The 20,000-nt window shown below is 40.7% G+C and overlaps 1 protein-coding gene across 2 annotated transcripts in view; it reads left to right on the forward strand.

Annotated features, from left to right (window-relative positions):
* ntn5 (netrin 5) overlaps positions 1–20,000 on the forward strand; it is an 89,371-nt gene that overhangs the window by 52,643 nt on the left and 16,728 nt on the right. Inside the window, exons 1-3 of one of the 2 annotated variants that reach the window (XM_039746900.1) lie at positions 12,834–12,890; positions 13,374–13,562; positions 13,696–13,845. In XM_039746900.1, coding sequence (XP_039602834.1) covers positions 13,415–13,562; positions 13,696–13,845 — 298 coding nt within the window. In that variant the 5' untranslated portion in view covers positions 12,834–12,890; positions 13,374–13,414. Of the gene's footprint in view, positions 1–12,833; positions 12,891–13,373; positions 13,563–13,695; positions 13,846–20,000 lie in introns of those variants that run through there. The other variant, XM_039746899.1, reaches the window with a different exon arrangement.

Genomic DNA, 20,000 nt, shown 5'->3' on the forward strand with positions numbered 1-20,000 from the left:
GAGCAGGGAGCAGGTTAAGGAGACGTGTGCAGAGAAGAGATGCTGGGTTTATTAGGAAAAGGATGTTAAAGATAGAGTTGCCAGGCAAGAGGAAAAGAGGAAGGCCTAAGAGAAGGTTTATGGATGTGGTAAGAGAGGAAATATAGGTGATGGGTGTAACAGAGCGAGATGTAGAGGACAACCCCTAACGGGAGGAATCGAAAGAAGAAGAAGAAGATTGTGTGCATTTACCAAATGTGCTTCACTTTTATTTTCTACTAGCATAGCAAAACTCCTCTTTTTTAAAGCGGGCTTAATAGTACAATGGTCTGTCTGTTTTGATCGTGTTGTGCATTTATGAAACTCTTTCTTTGTGTTATTTGTTGTCTTTCTTTGTCAAACATTCCAGTTCGATGTGGATGCCGAATGATTGGACACAGGAATGTATGCCACACAATGTACTTATGTCGGCCATTTCCCTTTGTTTATCGGGCATTCCACCCTCTTGTGTGTGCTGGGTGACATTACACCTGGCCACAGGGCTGGACGCCATATGGATGGATGTCTTATTGTTTTATATCTATATAGAGTCTTTTCATTGCTTGCTTTTTTAACTTGCTCATAACATTCTTAATGTGCAAATATGGACAAATAAGGCTTACATAGCGCTAAATGTGAGGTCTGAACAGTGGAGAAGTTATTATTTTGATAAATTGCCTTATATGTAATTTCAGTGTTCAGTTTTAAAGAATCAAATCATTCTATTGCATAGGGAAATATTTTTAGGTGTTGAAGATCAATCAGAGTAATCTTGGAATGACCTTTACATTGAGATTTGAAGCAGCTGTTCATTTTTCTCTAGTGTGTCTATAGATGCATCATTGTCAGTATGTTGGACCATAGAGGGCACACTTGCACCTTACAGATGTGGCCCTTAGAGAATCCTCATCTTGAAGGCATAATTTCTGACGGTATATGAAGGCTTCATGTGTGATCGAGCGTTGATGTTTGTCTCTACTCATGCAAGTACCCCGTGGAGTTTTGGTCAGCTGTGCCAGAAAGCCATAAATTGTGAAATAATGCTCGTCTATCTACTGCCCTTCGAAAAGCAACGTCTTGGACGTCTGTGTGTGTGCAAACCTGTCAGAAGGATGTGTGTGTGTGTGTGTGTGTGTATGAATGAATGAATGTGCATGTGTGTGAGTTGAAAGGCCCTTGCAGGTGTTATGCTGAGATTTTCTCAGACATCCCATGTGTTGCCCCTGCTGTGACTGAAAGCTCATTGACCCCTGCTGACCCACTTGTGGCCTAACTGCCTTAACGCTTTCAGATGGTAAATTAGCAGAAACAGGTGAAAGAGTTAGAGAATAGAGCCCCAGTGAAAGAGAGAGAGACATCAGGTTGGATCATATCATGAGTAGGGAGTTCTTGGATACAGCTAATATACATCAACAATATTTACACTGGCAGATTTAAGGCCAGGATTCAAGGTGGCCCTTCCATTAAAGCCAAAAGGCATGAACATGTGGTCATGTGAACCGGACCTGAGGATCATCAGTGGCAGGAAAGTATTTAAAAGCAAGCAAAAGATAATTAATGATGCGCTGTGCCACACATCACATAAGTTAGTTTTGTTCTCCGCTTTTCAGCACAGCTCATTGCTTCTAGGGTCAGAACAGAATGACATTGAAAAAGCTTCTGTTACATGAATACTATCAAGTACAATGTATCATTCTTGCAATTATGAAAGTACAGAGCTTTTTAGTTATATTAGTAAAGGGGAAGACGACAGATATAAATGTTAACCTTGACTATGCATGCAGGAATGTATTTCACGTTGCACGTATTGATCATATTGTAATGATGCTAATTATCAAAGGTTCGTCCATTTTCTTAATTCTCTTATTTCAATATAGCAAGCTCACATTCTGGAGGGCCGCAGTGGCTACAGGATTCCATTTCAGCTACTTTATTCAGTCAGCCATGGTCCAACCCGCTATATCCAAACACAGTGTCATGGGGGTCTGCTGGAGCCAATTCCAGTCAACAAAGGGCGGAAGGCAGGAACAAACCCCGGGCAGGGCGCAAACCCACCGCAGGGCACACACACACAGACACACATACACCAAGCACACACTAAGGACAATTTAGAATCACCAATGCACCTAACCTGCATGTCTTTGGACTGTGGTTGGAAACTGGAGCACCCAGAGGAAACCCACGCAGACATGGGGATACTTAATACATTAGGAGCTAATCCCTAACATTAATGGTGCAGACTAGGGAATGCTCTGATCTGTTTTTTTAAGGCTGATACCAATCACCAATTTCATGCTACTTGATCAACCGATTCCAATACAAATTCAATTTTTTTCTTCCCCAGTGTCCCCCTAAAAACTTTTTGCACTAAACTCCTGCATAACCAGATACTTGGAAGCCTTGTCCTACATTAAAGTGTATTTGTATAATTAAACTATAGACCACAGGTGTTAATGGTTCATTTTTTATTAACAAAATGAAATTCTGTAGGCTTATTGCTCAGTGACCATAAAAATACTAATATAAATAAAATTTCCTTAAAATACATATTAATTAAATATGAACAAAATATTTACCCATAATTCATATGGCATAAAAGAAAATAAAATGCCTCCCATAATTACAAGCTGTCATAGTGTTCAAATTTTTCTGTAATGTGCCTGTTTCTCTAACAACAGAAATACAGTATATATATATATATATATATATATATATATATATATATATATATATATATATATATATATATATATATATATATATATATATATATATATATATATATATATATATATATTTTATATATATATATATACTAGGGGAGCAAGCCCCTGCGGTTGCTCCTCCAAAACCCCCTGTTAAACGATGATACAATGGGAAACAAATACAGTTTTTTTTACCTCCTCTTTGCTCAATCAGTTGCTGGCTTGCTGCTGCTGCCGTGCCCCGCCATCTACATTTTGTGTGGCGCTGAAAAACGTTTTAAAATCACTGCTTTGTCTCTCTTCTCCCAACACACAGAGTCCCGGGTTTAATTAAAGGATAGTTTATTCACCTTGTCCTCCACAAGTGGCAAAAGCACAGTGATCTCTCTCTCTCTCTCTCTCTCTCCCTACAAATAATCTTACCACGTAAGGGAGCGTGGTCCCTTTTTATTTAAGGACCCAAGAGTACTTCCAGTGCCAGGGCCACTGCCAGATGGAAGCACTTCCAGGTCATGTGAAAGTCCAATACAGCAGGAAGTTTGTCTCCTTGGAGCTCCTTTTTGCGGCACTTAGTGACCCATCTAGCATGGTCAGGGAATAAAAAGCCCCCAGTGACATCTTTTCTTTCTAGTAGGCTGTCCGTCCACCCGTTCTGGTACTTCCTTCCGGGTCTGATCCCCTTCTCCTCCCGGGCCGGGATGCCTATTTGCCTGTTAGGAGCCTCCCATCCAGGTAAGGAACCATCTATATAATCAAGGACCAGTCTCTCATAGGTTTTCATGAGATGTAAGTGCCACTGGTCTGTAGTCATTAGGTGAAGAGGCATCTGCCTTCTTTGGGACAGGAACAGTGCAGGATGTTTTCCACAACAGCAGCACTTCCTGGAGCCTTAGAGACTACTACCCTGAAATTAAATAAAGAAACTTGCTTTCTGTTGTGATTAGGAAGAAGTTCATCAAGGACAAATTTGCTGTAGATGACAAGAAAATGAAGTCAAAGGATGGGGCAGCAGTGCATAAATAGTCGAGTTTTGCTAAAGTCTGATTAACAGAGTTCAAGATGTAAAACAAAATACATACTTAAAATTCAAAGCAAATTTGCTGGCTACCTAATAACCGTTCCCTATGTAACTAGGCATGAGAGAAAGATTGTTTTATTTAGAGTTTTAATTCAAGTTGCACTGTACTGCTCTCTTAAGTACACTCTTCATGACACATAACGATTAATGGTACAGCCTTAACATGGCTGTTGTCATGTATTTACTGACAGTGCCAGTGAAAAATCTCTAACAACACAAAGTCAGCATGATTACATTATTAAACAAATTGTAAAAATAATATCCTTAAAAAATACACAGAAAAAAAATCAGAATTCATAACAGTTTATACATCATGTTGGGGGAAAAAAAATCACAAGCCCAGTATTTGTATTCAGACCCTCCTGACACGTTGTGTTTTGGAGGAAGCACTCACTGCTCAAATATACACAGTGTCACACACGTGCGCATGGGAGGCAGCTAAAGGGCTTGAGTAAGGGCAAATCTGAATCAGATGGGGATGTGGCAGAGTGCACGGATTCTTTTTCTCACTTTCCTGCAGACCATTCAAGGGAGATTACACCTAGCCCTGTTGATGTCACTTCCGGGTCATCCGGCTCACTGACCTCACATCCTGTCTTCCCCTATAAAAAGCCTCCACCTTTCCCCTACTCCCTCAGTTCTGTTTTGGACTCTGATTTGTGCACACCAGTGCTATCTTTTGTTTGCAATTTTCCAGCCAGGAAACCAATTATATGGGTGGCTGCCCCAAACCTTTGCTATGACTTGTGGTCAAGTTTGTGACAACAGAAAAATAACTGAATTTTTATGTTAAAACTCTATAAATGTTTTCCCAATTATATAGTTTAGAAATTTTGTTCACCTGTTTCCATATTAATGTTGGCAGAGGCTTGAGAGCTTTTTAGCATGGAACTCCCATTTAAGATGGCGGCTTTTTAAGTCACATTGCAGGACTTTAACTCAGAAGGGATATCAAACTAATGACTGCAGTTGCTGATTTTTTTGCAAGAGTATGTCAACAGGAGTAGAAATTACATTGCATTTCAAATTATGTGACCGTGTGATGACTTTCTAGCACAGTTTTACAATTCCTTGACCAATGAATGAGAGGAAAGGGACAGGTCTTCAAGTCAAAAGCGTGACCCCATGTCAATGCGCACCCGCTTTGGGAACTGCTCTTAATTTTAAGAGGAATTTATTGGACAAAAAGTGCATGTGTTTTGCCCATTGTGAGCAGGCGATTCAATAACCTGATGTGTGGCATATGTAACACAAGTATCGTGAAATTTCTTTGTTGGTGTTTTTGATATTGTTTGCTGTTGTTCAACGTTGGTTCTCATTGGGTCCCATTCTATTAGAAACTTTGTCATGCCCATTATCCATGAATACATTAAATTAAAAATATTTCTTGGGGTAACCATAAACCATATTTGTTTGGAATATACCTTTAAGGCCCTATTTAAGAAATCTAATTGCTGAATGGGGAAATTGGCTGATCTTGCAATTACTTCAGCCATTTTCCTCTTTAACACTCTGTGGATAATTATCAAGGCCTATGCATCCACAAGGGATAAAGAGCCTGGGAAGGATGAAGAGAGGGAGACAGAAACAAATCGCAGGAAGTCTGATTGGAAAAAGTGAGAGACGTAGAAAGGATTGGATAAGAGGTAGAGCAGATGAAAGGCAGTGGAGCAGTCAGAGGAAACCCTACGATGAAAAAGTGTGAGAAGCAAAGTGTTCAGGCATGTGAGGGTTGGGCTCAGTGTGTCTTCACAGACGCCAAAAGAAGGTGGTTGTGATGGGGGAGTCAGTGAGGGACAGTGATCACCCGAGTATTTGCCCCATTGATTGTCCCCTAGGACATGGATGAGTAGGCCAGACTAGAGAGAGGGAGATTGTGTAGCCCTTCTATGGAAATAAAAGTTTCTCCTACTTGGTTTTATCTTTGTTTTTATCAGATTATGAATTTCTTCAATTTATTGAATTTTAACATCTTCATGTTGTACTGGTTAAATTGAATTACTTATTTATATTGAAGAAATTAGTTTAGGACACTGGTTAACATAAATAGCACAATGTAAAATTGTCCCAGCCTTTGGTTGTGTCCTCATTGCCCTAGCCTTTCCAGTCCAAGTTCAAGAAGAAGTGATGCCATCTGTGGGCAACTGAAAGGCTTCTGGTTATTAGTTATTATTTTGAAACTATTAAGTCATGATCATAACAAAACAGTGCTTAGCTGCAGTTTAGGGCAATAGGAGGCCAGAGCTTATTCAAATCCATAATAGTCCACCATGTGATAATCACATCCATCTATTCATCCATCCTCTTCCGCTTATCCGAGGTCGGGTCGCGGGGGCAGCAGCTTAAGCAGAGAGGCCCAGACTTCCCTCTCCCCGGCCACTTCTTCCAGCTCTTCCAGGAGAATCCCAAGGCGTTCCCAGGCCAGCCGGGAGACATAGTCCCTCCAGCGTGTCCTGGGTCTTCCCCGGGGCCTCCTCCCGGTTGGACGTGCTCTGAACACCTCACCAGGGAGCCGTCCAGGAGGCATCCTGATCAGATGCCCAAGCCACCTCATCTGACTCCTCTCGATGCGGAGGAGCAGCGGCTCTACTCTGAGCCCCTCCCGGATGACTGAGCTTCTCACCCTAACTTTAAAGGAAAGCCCTGACACCCTGCGGAGGAAACTCATTTCAGCCGCTTGTATTAGCGATCTCGCTCTTTGGTCACTACCCATAGCTCATGACCATAGGTGAGGGTAGGAACGTAGATCGACTGGTAAATTGAGAGCTTTGCCTTACAGCTCAGCTCCTTTTTCACCACGACAGACCGATGCAGAGCCCGCATCACTGCGTATGCCGCACCGATCCGCCTGTCGATCTCACGCTCCATTCTTCCCTAACTCGTGAACAAGACCCCCAGATACTTGAACTCCTCCACTTGGGGCAATATTTCTACCAAAACCCTGAGAGGGCACTCCACCCTTTTCCGGCTGAGGACCATGGTCTTGGATTTGGAGGTGCTGATTCTGATCCCAGCCGCTTCACACTCAGCTGCGAACCGATCCAGAGAGCTGAAGATCATGGCCTGATGAAGCAAACAGGACAACATCATCTGCAAAAGCAGTGACCCAATCCTGAGTCCACCAAACCGGACCCCTTCAACACCCTGGCTGCGCCTAGAAATTCTGTCCATAAAAGTTATGAACAGAATCTGTGACAAAGGGCAGCCCTGGCGGAGTCCAACTCTCACTGGAAACGGGCTCAACTTACTGCCGGCAATGCGGACCAAGCTCTGACACCGGTTGTACAGGGACCGAACAGCTCTTATCAGGGGTCTGGTACCCCATACTCCCGAGCACCCCCACAGGATGCCCCGAGGGACACGGTCGAATGCCTTTTCCAAGTCCACAAAACACATGTAGACTGGTTGGGCAAACTCCCATGCACCCTCCAGGACTCTGCTAAGGGTGTAGAGCTGGTCCACTGTTCTGCGACCAGGACGAAAACCACACTGTTCCTCCTGAATCCGAGGTTCGACTATCCGACGGACCCTCCTCTCCAGAACCCCCGAATAGACTTTTCCAGGGAGGCTGAGGAGTGTGATCCCTCTATAGTTGGAACACACCCTCCGGTCCCCCTTTTTAAAGAGGGGGACCACCATCCCGGTCTGCCAATCCAGAGGCACTGTTCCCGATGTCCATGCGATGTTGCAGAGATGTGTCAACCAAGACAGTCCTACAACATCCAGAGCCTTAAGGAACTCTGGGCGTATCTCATCCACCCCCGGGGCCCTGCCACCAAGGAGTTTTTTGACCACCTCGGTGACTTCAGTCCCAGAGATGGGAGAGCCCACCTCAGAGTCCCCAGGCTCTGCTTCCTCATTGGAAGGCATGTTAGTGGGATTGAGGAGGTCTTCGAAGTACTCTCCCCACCGACCCACAACATCCTGAGTCGAGGTCAGCAGCGCACCATCCCCATCATATACGGTGTTGACACTGCACTGCTTCCCCCTCCTGAGACGCCGGACGGTGGACCAGAATCTCCTCAAAGCCGTCTGAAAGTCGTTCTCCATGGCCTCTCCAAACTCCTCCCACACCCGAGTTTTTGCCTCAGCAACAACCGAAGCCGCATTCCGCTTGGCCTGCCTGTACCTATCAGCTGCCTCCAGAGACCCACAGGACAAAAAAGTCCTATAGGACTCCTTCTTCAGCTTGACGGCATCCCTCACCGCCGGTGTCCAACAACGAGTTCGGAGATTACCGCCACAACTGGCACCGACCACCTTGCGGCCACAGCTCCGGTCAGCCACCTCAACAATAGAGGCACGGAACATGGCCCATTCGGACTCAGTATCACCCACCTCCCTCGGGACGTGGTTGAAGTTCTGCCGGAGGTGGGAGTTGAAGCTACTTCTGACAGGGGACTCTGCCAGCCGTTCCCAGCAGACCCTCACAACACGTTTGGGCCTACCAGGTCTGACCGGCATCTTCCCCCACCATCGAAGCCAACTCACTACCAGGTGGTGATCAGTTGACAGCTCCGCCCCTCTCTTCACCCGTGTGTGACCACCAAGGTCCCCGCCTTCGGCCACCACCCAACTCACACTGCACCCAACCTCCTTGGCCCCTCCCATAGGTGGTGAGCCCATGGGGAGGAGGAACCACGTTACCTCTTCGGGCTGTGCCCGCCGAGCCCCATGGGTGCAGGCCCGGCCACCAGGCGCTCGCCATCGAGCCCCACCTCCAGGCCTGGTTCCAGAGGGGGGCCCCAGTGACCCGCGTCCGGGCAAGGGAAAACGTCGTCCAAGGTTTTTATTCTTCATCGGAGGTTTGTTGAACCTCTCTTTGTCTCATCCCTCACCTAGGACCAGTTTGCCTTGGGTGGCCCTACCAGGCATAAAGCCCCGGACAACATAGCTCCTAGGATCATTGGGACACGCAAACCCCTCCACCACGATAAGGTGACGGTTCAAGGAGGGGGTGATAATCACATCCTCACATAATCAGACTTGCTCAGAATAGTCCAGTGTTGTATAGTAACAAAGCAGAAATACTTTTTTGCTGTGCTAGAGCATGTTTTCAGAATTTTGAATTTTGCTTAAATGTAAAATTTTCTGTCTACTTTCACTTTGACTTTACTAAATGTTCAAATGCAAATTGCTACTGCTATTCCAATAAATTTTCCTAGATACCTTTGTTACTGCAGTTTTAAATCAGAAAAACAAATAGTCTTCGCAGATACATACAATGTTTTACTCATTGTATGTTTGTATGTTTTACTTTTTAAAATATGGTCTTCCCCTGCTTTAGGAAATTTTATGTATATGAAGAATTTGGGATGTTTTTAAAATGTGCACTCCTGGTATTAATATCAAGTCATCTATTCAATTGTTCCAAATATAGTCTGCTACTACATGGACATTCATTATGCGCACTTCCAGTCTCAGTTATCTCCACTGTTGATGGCACTGTCCTCACGGCATCACTTATGCGAGAGTTACTTGTGTGTTCCCATGCTGTGGTTCACTCACCTTGTCATGTGTTTTGCTCACATGTTCTGTCACATGATCCTGGAAACCACAGCTCCAGAACATGAGGGTATTCTCCACATTCTCCATATGTGGATTACCGGTTTAGAAGGATTAAATTGCTGATGATTTAGCATAATCTTAGATCTGTCTGTTCTTCAAAACTCTTGCTGGATGTATCGACATAGCAACAATAAATGTCAACCCTGCTCAAGAGAAGGTCTGTTCTGTGTAAACAAGGATTAGCTCATACACTAAACTAGTTTCCATGCATGAAAATCTGTTCAACCATGGCCTTACCATTCATTGATGAGCAACCGATTGCAATCGGTGCACAAATAATAAGAAGAGATTTTTAGTCGAGAAAGTTTTGTGCGATCATCAAGATCTTTTAGCCTGTCCAGATGGTCCTCTTTTTGGAAGATATTGCTTCAGCCGAGAGGGAATATTACACATCAGAAATTTATTAAGTCCTTATATTAGGAGCCAAACTTGGAGAAGTCGTGCTCTCATGACCACACAGACTGTGTGCATTGCTCTGAGAATTTTTGCAAGCTGCTGTTTTTTTGCGATGTGGAAAATCTGTGAAATGCTGTTTGTTGGGCAGTTCTCAAAGTCTACTTGGCCATGAAACACTTCCTCAGATTTTTTATTGTTTTTCCTGGACACCTGCATGTGCAGACAATTAAAGAGGCCTTTTATACCATTGCAGGTAATATATAATCAAACTTTAAAACCATTAAAATCATTAGGGTATCCTCATTTCCCAGGATTCCCTAAAGTGATTGGAGCATTGGACCATACTCAGGTCCAAATCAAGGCCCCATTCGGTGCAAATGAAGGTGATTACGTCAACAGTAATGATTTGCACAGTATTAATGTACAGGAAATTTAACTTATAACATTACAGCTGAAAATATCCAATGAGTCTGTTGACATAGTGAATAAATTTGTCTAACATACATGCTATGAATATATTCTCAGATGATCATTTCAAGCGTGGAGGCTAGATGGCCAGAGTCAGCTCATGACTCCAGAATTTTTAGGGAGTCTCATGTGCTATTACCACATGCACCCAACTTCAACCTCAGCCTCACATCTGTATTGAACATTTGAAGAAGGTAATACCAATACATATTTAGAAATCATGGTGAAGCATTTCTTTCACTCAAAATTGTTAAATTTTATGCAGGTCATCACGATGGGATCTTGGTTGGACACAGAGGCTATGCCTGCAGACAATTATTCCCCAACCACAACCATGGCCCACAAACCTCATATAATGCAACTCTGTCTAGGACAAGGGCACAAGTTGAAATGACCTCTGGCCACCTAAAGGAGAGATTTCAATATCTGAAAAGGCTGTGGGTTGCAACCGACAGTGCATGTGACATAATTGTTACGCAGCATAACCAACACCAGTAAAGAAATCCCTAAAGTGGTGGCACAGCCTGATGATGACCTTGCATGACTACACCTTGACCAACCCAGTGGCAGTGTTGCCAGAGAGAGAATCATTGGTTCACAATTTTCAGTAATGATGACACAAATGTTTTGTTTATTACCTAAGACTGTTTACTTCCTTTCAGACTACAAGGGGGAGAGAATCTTCAATAAGTACACACAATGTGAGACAGAGATTAAACCTTTACCATTTGTTTCTGAAGTAGTTGTATCTGCAACTTCATTCTGGTTTTTCTCAGTTCATCTAGCTACATGTCCTCAAGTATTTTTCTCACTTTTAATTTTCTGTATGTCATTGCCTGTCAAAGATATTCTTTGTACAAAGCACATATTTTTTTGTAAATGAAAAATCAAATACAAATTCACTTAGGATTTTTGAAAGCATTGTTCCTTTTGCCTCTGCAGTAATATGTGCTAACCTTCTGGTAGTGTCAGGCATAGCACTTTGAACCCTTTTGTCATGTCACAAAATACAACTGTATACCAGAAGGGGCATGTGCACTGTCAATGGGCTCCTGTGCAAAAGTTATATCACTATCAATACAGGAATGCTTAGAGTGGAGTTTATACATTATTAAATATTAAGTATTTACACATTTACCTCGGAAGCGTTATGACATGCCCTGCAACTGACCCATCAAGAAAGGAATATATGGAAATTGAACCATAAGACCTCTGAAAACACACCTATGGCACACACAAAGCAAAAATATGTGCAACGCTGGTCCTTTACCCACAATGAAGTGACCACTGCTGTATCCTACCACTGGTTCTTAGGAGCTTCGCCTTTCAATGCCCTCAGTGACAGGGTAATGGATGTGGAAGCCGGCCCGGACACAGACAGGAAGACATGTTGAATGCTCCACCACACGTTTCTTTACAAAACTAATATTTACAAAAGTGCAACACAACCCCAAAACTTCCCCAGAGTCCAGGCCTCACAATGCCTCTCTCTTCTCTTCAAGCCACCTCCACTGCTCTCCTCCGAGCTCTGTCCTCTTCCACCTGACTCCAGCCATCGAATGGAGGGAGGCAGCCCCTTTTATCCGCACCCGGACGTGCTCCAAGTGCCTCCCGATTAGCTTCCGCCGGCACTCCCCAATGTGGTGAAAGTACCGGCTGTGCACCTGGAAGCACTCCAGTTGTCCCTGGTCTTCTTCCCCCCAGCACTTCCAGGTGTGGCGGAAGTGCTGTGGGCAAGGGCTCCAAAGGCATTGGGACGCCACCTGGTGGTGACCACGGGCCCCTACAGGGTTGAGCTTCCAAGCTCAGTTCCTGTGGTCCCCCACGTGGTCTGGGGAGGTGTAAGCCCTCCTCCGGTCCTCTGGGGCGTCCCGGCTGGGTACCACCAGCAGGACATTTTGCTGGAAAGCCAGTTCTTCAGCAGGGGAGGGATCTGGACCAGATGGACGTCCATTAGTTTTTTTTTTTTTTATCTGCCTTCTTCTTATTAGCTTTTAAAGGAATAAAATATTGCATTATAATAGTAGTATTATAATAGCAATAGTAATAATAATATATCAATAAAACAAATGTTTTTGAAACTGTTTATGCTATATGTAAGATTTGCCAGTTTGAAATATATTTTTTGTACTTTAATTTAATCTGTTCCTACGTGCTGACTGCACCTATATTTGATCTGCATTATAACGAATAAATAATAATTAATGATGTAATATTGTGGAAATTTAACGTTGTATACAAATAATAAAATAAATACTATTTTAATTTGTCTGCCACTTTTTGCCAGCCTTCTTTTTGAGTTTTGGTCACTTTTGTGCATCACAACACTTTTCTTCATAGTCACCTTCATTTGTGATGTGATTTTTCAGCGTAGTACCAACTTTTTAATGCCCAATTACTACTCCTCACATCTTCACCATTTCCAACGAAAATATAAAAGTGCGGAAACGTTTTGAACGTCCCTTGTATAATGAACAGAAAAGCAAACAAACAAATAAAGGAATTGAATGCAAAAATAATCCCTTTCATCACTCTTATTTAAAGGTGCTTCTGTAGTCTTTTGAGCTCCAGCTGTAGTGGTCCGTGGTATGAACACCAGCTTCCTGGTTCATTACTTCCTTTGTAGCGGAGGAAACGGAAGGGGTGAGAATTCCAAGGTGATTCAGATAGAATGCCACACATCAGTAGTGGGCTACTCTTCCAATCTAGAATCGAAAAAAGAAATGAGGTTAGCAGCTGTGTCCTTTTTCATCTATTCACCTTGTAATCCAAGCCTTCCACATGCTCCTGTCACCAGTGTACATGTCATCAGTCATATGCTCATAACTCTTCAAACGTGTCTATTTTGGCTAAGATATTGCTTAAAAGGCACTTCTGGAAAATGTATAGGAGAGAAAATTTCATTCATGTGGGATCAAGCTTTTGAACTGAAGATCCTCCTCTTTCATTTGCCTCCCTTCAGCAATTGATATGGTGAATATTCAACCTTTCCATTTTCACAAAAGATGATGACTGTTTCCTATGCATAATCCTGTCATGGCTGCATGGGACAGAAGCTCTGAAATATATCTATATAATAGTAAGTAAAATAATATATAATAATGAAATAATTATGATCCATTGTATGGTTCCTTTTCCAGCATGTCAGTGCAACTTGCATTCCAGCAGATGTCGCTTTAACATGGAGTTGTACCAACTATCTGGTCGCAAAAGCGGAGGGGTGTGTCTAAACTGCCGTCACAACACAGCTGGCCGACACTGTCATTACTGTAAAGATGGCTTTGCCCGTGACCTAAGCAAGCCCACTACACATCGTAAGACCTGCAGGCGTAAGTATTTGAAATGGATAAGGGCCATAATGTTCTTCAACTGCTAGATGTTTAACTTTGAGTTATGATACCTGCTCGTTCATGCTTCTGCATTCCATTAATATAGTGAATCTTATTTTGTATTTTCTTTTAGCTTGCTCATGTCATCCAGTAGGGGCTATTGGAAAATCATGCAATGAGACTTCAGGTCAATGTCGCTGCAGAGATGGAGTCACTGGATTAACTTGTAACCGATGCGCCCCGGGATTCCAACAGAGTCGAAGTCCTATACGGCCCTGTGTTAGTAAGTGTTGTTGTTCCTCCTTCAGGTCAGAGGTTTGTCTTACACAGTACTTCTCTCTGAAGTGAGTGTAGCTATGCACATCAAGTTGCAATTCACATGTGATGTCAAGGTGTCCATTTTGTTTATATGCAAACAGAATTATTGCTCAGTTTCAGATGCTTAGCCTATGTAAAAGAAACACTGTCACTTTTCTGTTTTTGTTATGTAGATTTAAAAAATAACTCTTAAACAAAAAGTTTATATACAAAATGGGATTTTTTTTATCAAGACAAATGCTTTGGAGTAATAAGTAGCACACTGGACTAAGTAGGAGTCCCAGGAAAAAAAGTGTTGTGTGGTTGCTTTTCAATTAATTTTCAGATTTGTGTTTCCATGTGGCTTTAATAGCTAAATGGTTGTTTTTAACACCGATCCTAGCATTTCCATTGCCGGTTATTTGTTGTACATCATTGTTTGAAGTTTAGGTGTTTTTGATTTGTTCTTGACTCTAACTTGTGTTTGACTAAAATCTGGGTTTCTGTAGGTATTTTTATCATACATGCTGCTCAAGTAAAAATTCAGTTATATATATATATATATAGTAATAAAGAAACAGAAACAATTGTAAAGGTTTGGGTTTTTCTAGCCCCGTATACTGTAGACTTTTGCACAGGTCAGTGTTTGCATTCAGCATTACAATAGACAGCTTAGTAATGGTGGAAGGGAGCAATTTATGGGGTGGGACCGGAAACAGACAGATGGAATGCTGGGAAGGAACCGAGGTGATGTATGGGAGTCATGACGTCATCAGAGGTGGAGCCGAGAGAAGGAAGAAATGCGGAAGTGGTAGTGCGTGGTTAGGGAGTCCGGGTGTTTTAATGGCGCCATTGCTTCAGTCAAAGAGAGGTTAATACCAGCCTTTGCCCCTTGGTATAATATACTACATTGCAAGTCGGGTTTTTACACGGCTCCCTATGCATGTGTGCTTGACTATATATATATATATGGAACATACTATTCTGTACACATGACGTTTTGAGAAAGTACAAAATGTTACAGCATTATGTCATGATGTCATCTTGTTTTGTATATAGGTGCTACCATTTTGTCATTCTTGTTTCTGAGGTGAGGTTCCCATCTGCCAAGCGCATGGGCAAGGATGTTGTGACAAAGAGATCAGCTATTCATATTCCATCTATGTATGTTAGTCATTTGTATAGAAATGCACAAATAATCACCATTATAAACTTCTACTGACCATCCTTTGTTCTGTTTTGCTTGGGGGTATCCTATTGTGGTGTTTGGTCGCCACTAGTACTACAACACCACGCTGCTGCTCCTGCCCTTGGCAATTGACACCAGAGATACTGGAATCATTGAAATACAAAGAGAAAATGTTTGATTAATTTATTAGTTTGCCTAGCACAGTTTTAACATGTACAGTCAGTTGTTGTAGGTCATTGAAACTGCCTTTTTTGACTCTTACTGTAATGTAATATACATGTCATACATAGGCTTCCATAAATTTACTTTCTCTAGAAATGCTGTCAACTGAACGTTTTGTTCAATTCTTCTTTATTTTCACCTGGCTATATCACAATTATAATGTGATCAAACTTCTATTGTCATAATCTTCTTATGTGAATCAAATTAAATTCACATTGCTTTAATATATGTTCAACCTAATATGTTCATTCATTTAAGTAAATATTGTGTGGCTTAATTGTTTCTTTTATTGTATTATAGTTAAAAACTTGTCCAAGCACTCTGAGACTGTGTTAAATAAAGACCACTATCATTTAAGTTGAATTAATCTCCTTAGATAACACATAACCATTAGAAGGAGAGTTTAACCACTATGGAGGTCAAAAGTCCAAGATTTATGGTAGAATATGGCAGAAATCAGTTGGGGAAATAGTAAAGCTTGTAATGATGGAGATTCTTCAAGGATCAGGTTTCTTATACCAGAGTAGAGCTGTAGAAAGTTAACTAATGTTCATTTTAGCTTTGGTTGTGCTTCTCTGTGGTAAATATTTATCCTCAGGATGTGTTACCATTTTTTCTTTAAGCATAATATCTCTTATTCTGTTATCTCATTGGATTCTGCTTCCTGTACATGAGTGAGCTTAATCGTCTAACAGATGTTGCATTCACAAATAGTTTTTACCATCACTTTGTTGGCTTAATCCTTCCTCTGTATCAGTGTTTCTCAACCTTTAAGTATTTGCGACCCGAGTTTTCATAACAGTTTTAATCGCGCCCCCTCCTAACATTTTTTGAAATGTAGATGCATATTTTATTATGCCTACTTAACTTTTATCGACATTTATCTAACTCTACATTTATTGTTCTAGTATCAGGATGTAGTTTAAGTTAATATGTTTTGGTTTCAACAGATGTTTTTTTCATATTTTTGATTCTTGTTTTCTTTTCTTCACATCTTTGCACCCCCCTTTTTGTTACTTCGCGCCCCCTTAGGGGGGCCCCCACAGGTTGAGAACCACTGCTCTACATTTTACTTAAAAACCTAAGTCAAAACACATTTCACCCACAATGAATCAATAATGTAATGATCAGAAATAAATAGCAGATGTCTTGGCTGTTTACAAGAGTGAGCCAGCCAGCATTTAGAGGAAGGCTTTTATTGCTTTGTTCACAAGACATAACAAGGAAAGGGCCTAATATATGAATTAAGCAGAATTTCCAAAAGGTGAAATATCAAGTCTTCTATCTTTTGAAATGGCCAGAAGGCCTGAAAAAATATTTATTAGAGCAATAATCAGCAAATGTAATCAATTAAGTGAAGGCATTTGGTGGTTACATTTGTTGTGAGGTTAATATTAATTATTTTGTACTATAGGGTATGAAGATAAGGAAATTCTGAAAGAGTTTAATCTTTTAATTTTTGGAGGTGATATGCAAAATGTTTTATGTTGTGAGGAGTGTAATTATCCATCCATCTATTATCCAACCTGCTATATCCTAACTACAGGGTCATGGGGGTCTGCTGGAGCCAATCCCAGCCAACACAGGGCACAAGGCAGGAAACAAACCCTGGGCAGGGCACCAGCCCACTGCGAGAGTGCAATTATGGTAACTCTTTAAATTGTTGCACAAGTATAGATATGCAGAGGAAACGAGAAAATAAATGTGAACTTAGGATTTGGACACAACTTTGCTTGAGTTTTGCTGCTTTTTTAATATACAATGGATTCAGAAAGTATTCAGACACCTATACTTTTACAGATTATGCTTTGTTGCATAATCAAAGTTTGTTGCATAAGCTTTTGCTAAAATCATTTAGATTCATTTTGTTCTACATCAAGCAAAACTCAGTACCCCAGAATGACAAAGTGAAACCTAAATTTTAGAATTCATTTCAAATTTATTAAAAGTAAAAAAATATGATATTTCACATTGACACAAGTACTCAGACACTTGGCCATGACACTTAAAATTTGACTCGGGTGCATCTCATTCTATTGATCATCATTGCATAAATTTTTCCTCACCATAGAAATTTAAAGACTAAATTTAACTTACATTCCTACCAAAGATATTTCTGTCGACTAAATAGAACCTACTTATATCCAAATAGAACTTGAAAAGATATATTTTTTCGAATCTGACCGCGCATTTTAGATCGACTTGACGCGCACTACATCAAGCCCGCATGCTATTGTGCTCACGCCTTTCTGCCTCAATAAGTCACCGTCGCTTCGCTCTTACTTTTTTACCATTCATTTCATCATTGCAAGTCGCGAAAAAATTAGAAAATGGAAGGAGGATTACACTGAGTATGGCTTCACCAAAACAATTATTGATGAAGAATAAAGTAACCATTAGTCATAAAGCTTCAGTTGGTGATCTGTTTTTCTGCATTAACCTCATATTTTTTCATACTTCTTCTCAAACCAAGGGGGTGCGAAATTGGCCTCGTCTGTCACAGGGGGTGTGAGGATAAAATGAATCGGGAAGCGCTGATTTAGCACAAGGCTGCAAAATAGCAAAATGTGGAGTAAGTGAAGTGATCTGAATACTTCCTGAATCTAACGAATATGTGAAATCACATCTGGCCTTACTTTACAACAGCTGAGGAATAATATTGCAACCAACAACAACTCCAAAACATACACACAAACCTCTGGCTTGGCTAATGATAAGAAAACTGTTGCTGCCTAAGCATAGGCTTGTAGGTGGGAGTAACAATGGATCAGATTGTGGTCACATCTCCCCAGTTGTACTACAGATTTACATTTAAAGGCATTTACATAAACCAGGTCCAGCCTGTTGTGTCCATGAATGAAATATGAATACTGTATCTATCTATAGGCTCTACATAAAAACTGATATATCTAGCTGTTCCTTATACATAACAGGACATTCATTTGTACTATTGATTTAAATAATTTATTATACTCCTGTTCCTACATCTTTGTCTGTTTCCAGTTAAATTACATTAGTCATTGGCCTGTAAGAGGTACAAAAAACTGAGATAGTATCAAAGCACATATAAGTATTAAGACTACAGTACAGCTGCATTTAGTCAATTTCATTTTTTAGACCTGTTTATCATCCACTCTTTCTGACATTGATCACTTTCACATAATTTTTGGCAGGAACCATAAAACAATATTGAGATTATATTCTTGTTTTAATAAGTGAACCACCAATAATCTGTTCTTCTTTTATTAAGTTCATGTTTTTTTATGAATTTAACCATTTTACACACATTATTTTTAATTTATTTTTTATTACATTTTACTAATATTTATAAATATTCTGTCCAGATGCCATCCATAGATTTTGTTGCAGAAGACTATTTACACATAGTTATTTTTCACTTGCTTTAGTTGGAGCACATCACTCCTCCTGTTTAATTTTAACATCCGTCTGCTGACAGTTGCAAGTCTCTAAAGGGCAACACCCCAGACAACCGCTGTAGTTTTGAGGTGACCTGTTAATCCCTAAATACCCCTCCACAGAGGACATTTGACACTCTCTCCTCGTGTCTACTTTAGTTAGGAGATAGGAAAAAGGAAGGGCAGCAGTTCAAGAATGTGTGAAGGGTTAAAACAAGTAAGAAAGGAGTTAAAGCTCATGAGTGTTGTCAAGCATACTGATATAGAAAGCAATGGCAGTGAACAGCAGACGCAACACAAAACATACCATGCAATCAATAGATAGATAGATAGAACTGTGATACATATAATCTTAAATTATTTATGTATATATAAAATATTAAATTTATTAATGTCTGCAAAGGTGGCATCCTTTTACAGAAGCTAAGTATTCTCTCTTTGTTTTTTGTGTGTGCTTACTAGTTTATGATAAAGTTTTTTTAACAATTATTAATATTCAGATTAGATGTGATCTGGCATCTGGCTTGTCAGTGGAAATATACTAAAGGATGTTAAATTGATGATATGTAGCTGCCATCACAAACACAAGTTCCAGGTCATCTCAACTGTTTTTTGGACTTTGAAGAAGTCACAGAGACACCAAAGAAGATATGAAGGCTGTCCTACATCTGCAACATCTGAAAATATAAGAAACGATCAGGAATGTACAGTGGGATATATGAAATATTCCACTATTCAGCTGGTAGCACTGCAAACACTAGCACCTAAGAACCTCTCTTACACTTTATCAACGAAGCAGCTTATCCATAAACTGAAATGGTGAAGTTGGAGCAAGGATAAAAATAAGGTGGAAATGTTTATAGAACTGACCCACCTCATTCAATGGTCTTTTGAATAAGATGGTTGAACTGTCACAGCTTTTGGAAAATAATGGCAAATGCTGTGGCATTTTGTGTATTCCAGAAACTGAAGTAACTTAAATTTCTTATCCAGATACTATTTTATTCATGGATAAATTATATAAAACTATCAGAATACCCGCGCTTCGCAGCAGAGAAGTAGTGTGTTAAAGAAGTTATGAAAAAGAAAAGGAAACATTTTGAAAATAACGTAACATGATTGTCAATGTAATGAATGTAATTTTTTCTCACTGTTATCCATCTATCTATATCTATATCTATCTATATATATATATATATATATATATATATATATATATATATATACACACACACACTAATAAAAGGCAAAGCCCTCACTGACTCACTGACTCACTTACTGACTGACTCACTCACTCATCACTAATTCTCCAAC

The sequence above is a fragment of the Polypterus senegalus genome, chromosome 3, assembly GCF_016835505.1.
Source record: "Polypterus senegalus isolate Bchr_013 chromosome 3, ASM1683550v1, whole genome shotgun sequence".
NCBI classification, from domain to species: Eukaryota; Metazoa; Chordata; class Cladistia; order Polypteriformes; family Polypteridae; genus Polypterus; species Polypterus senegalus.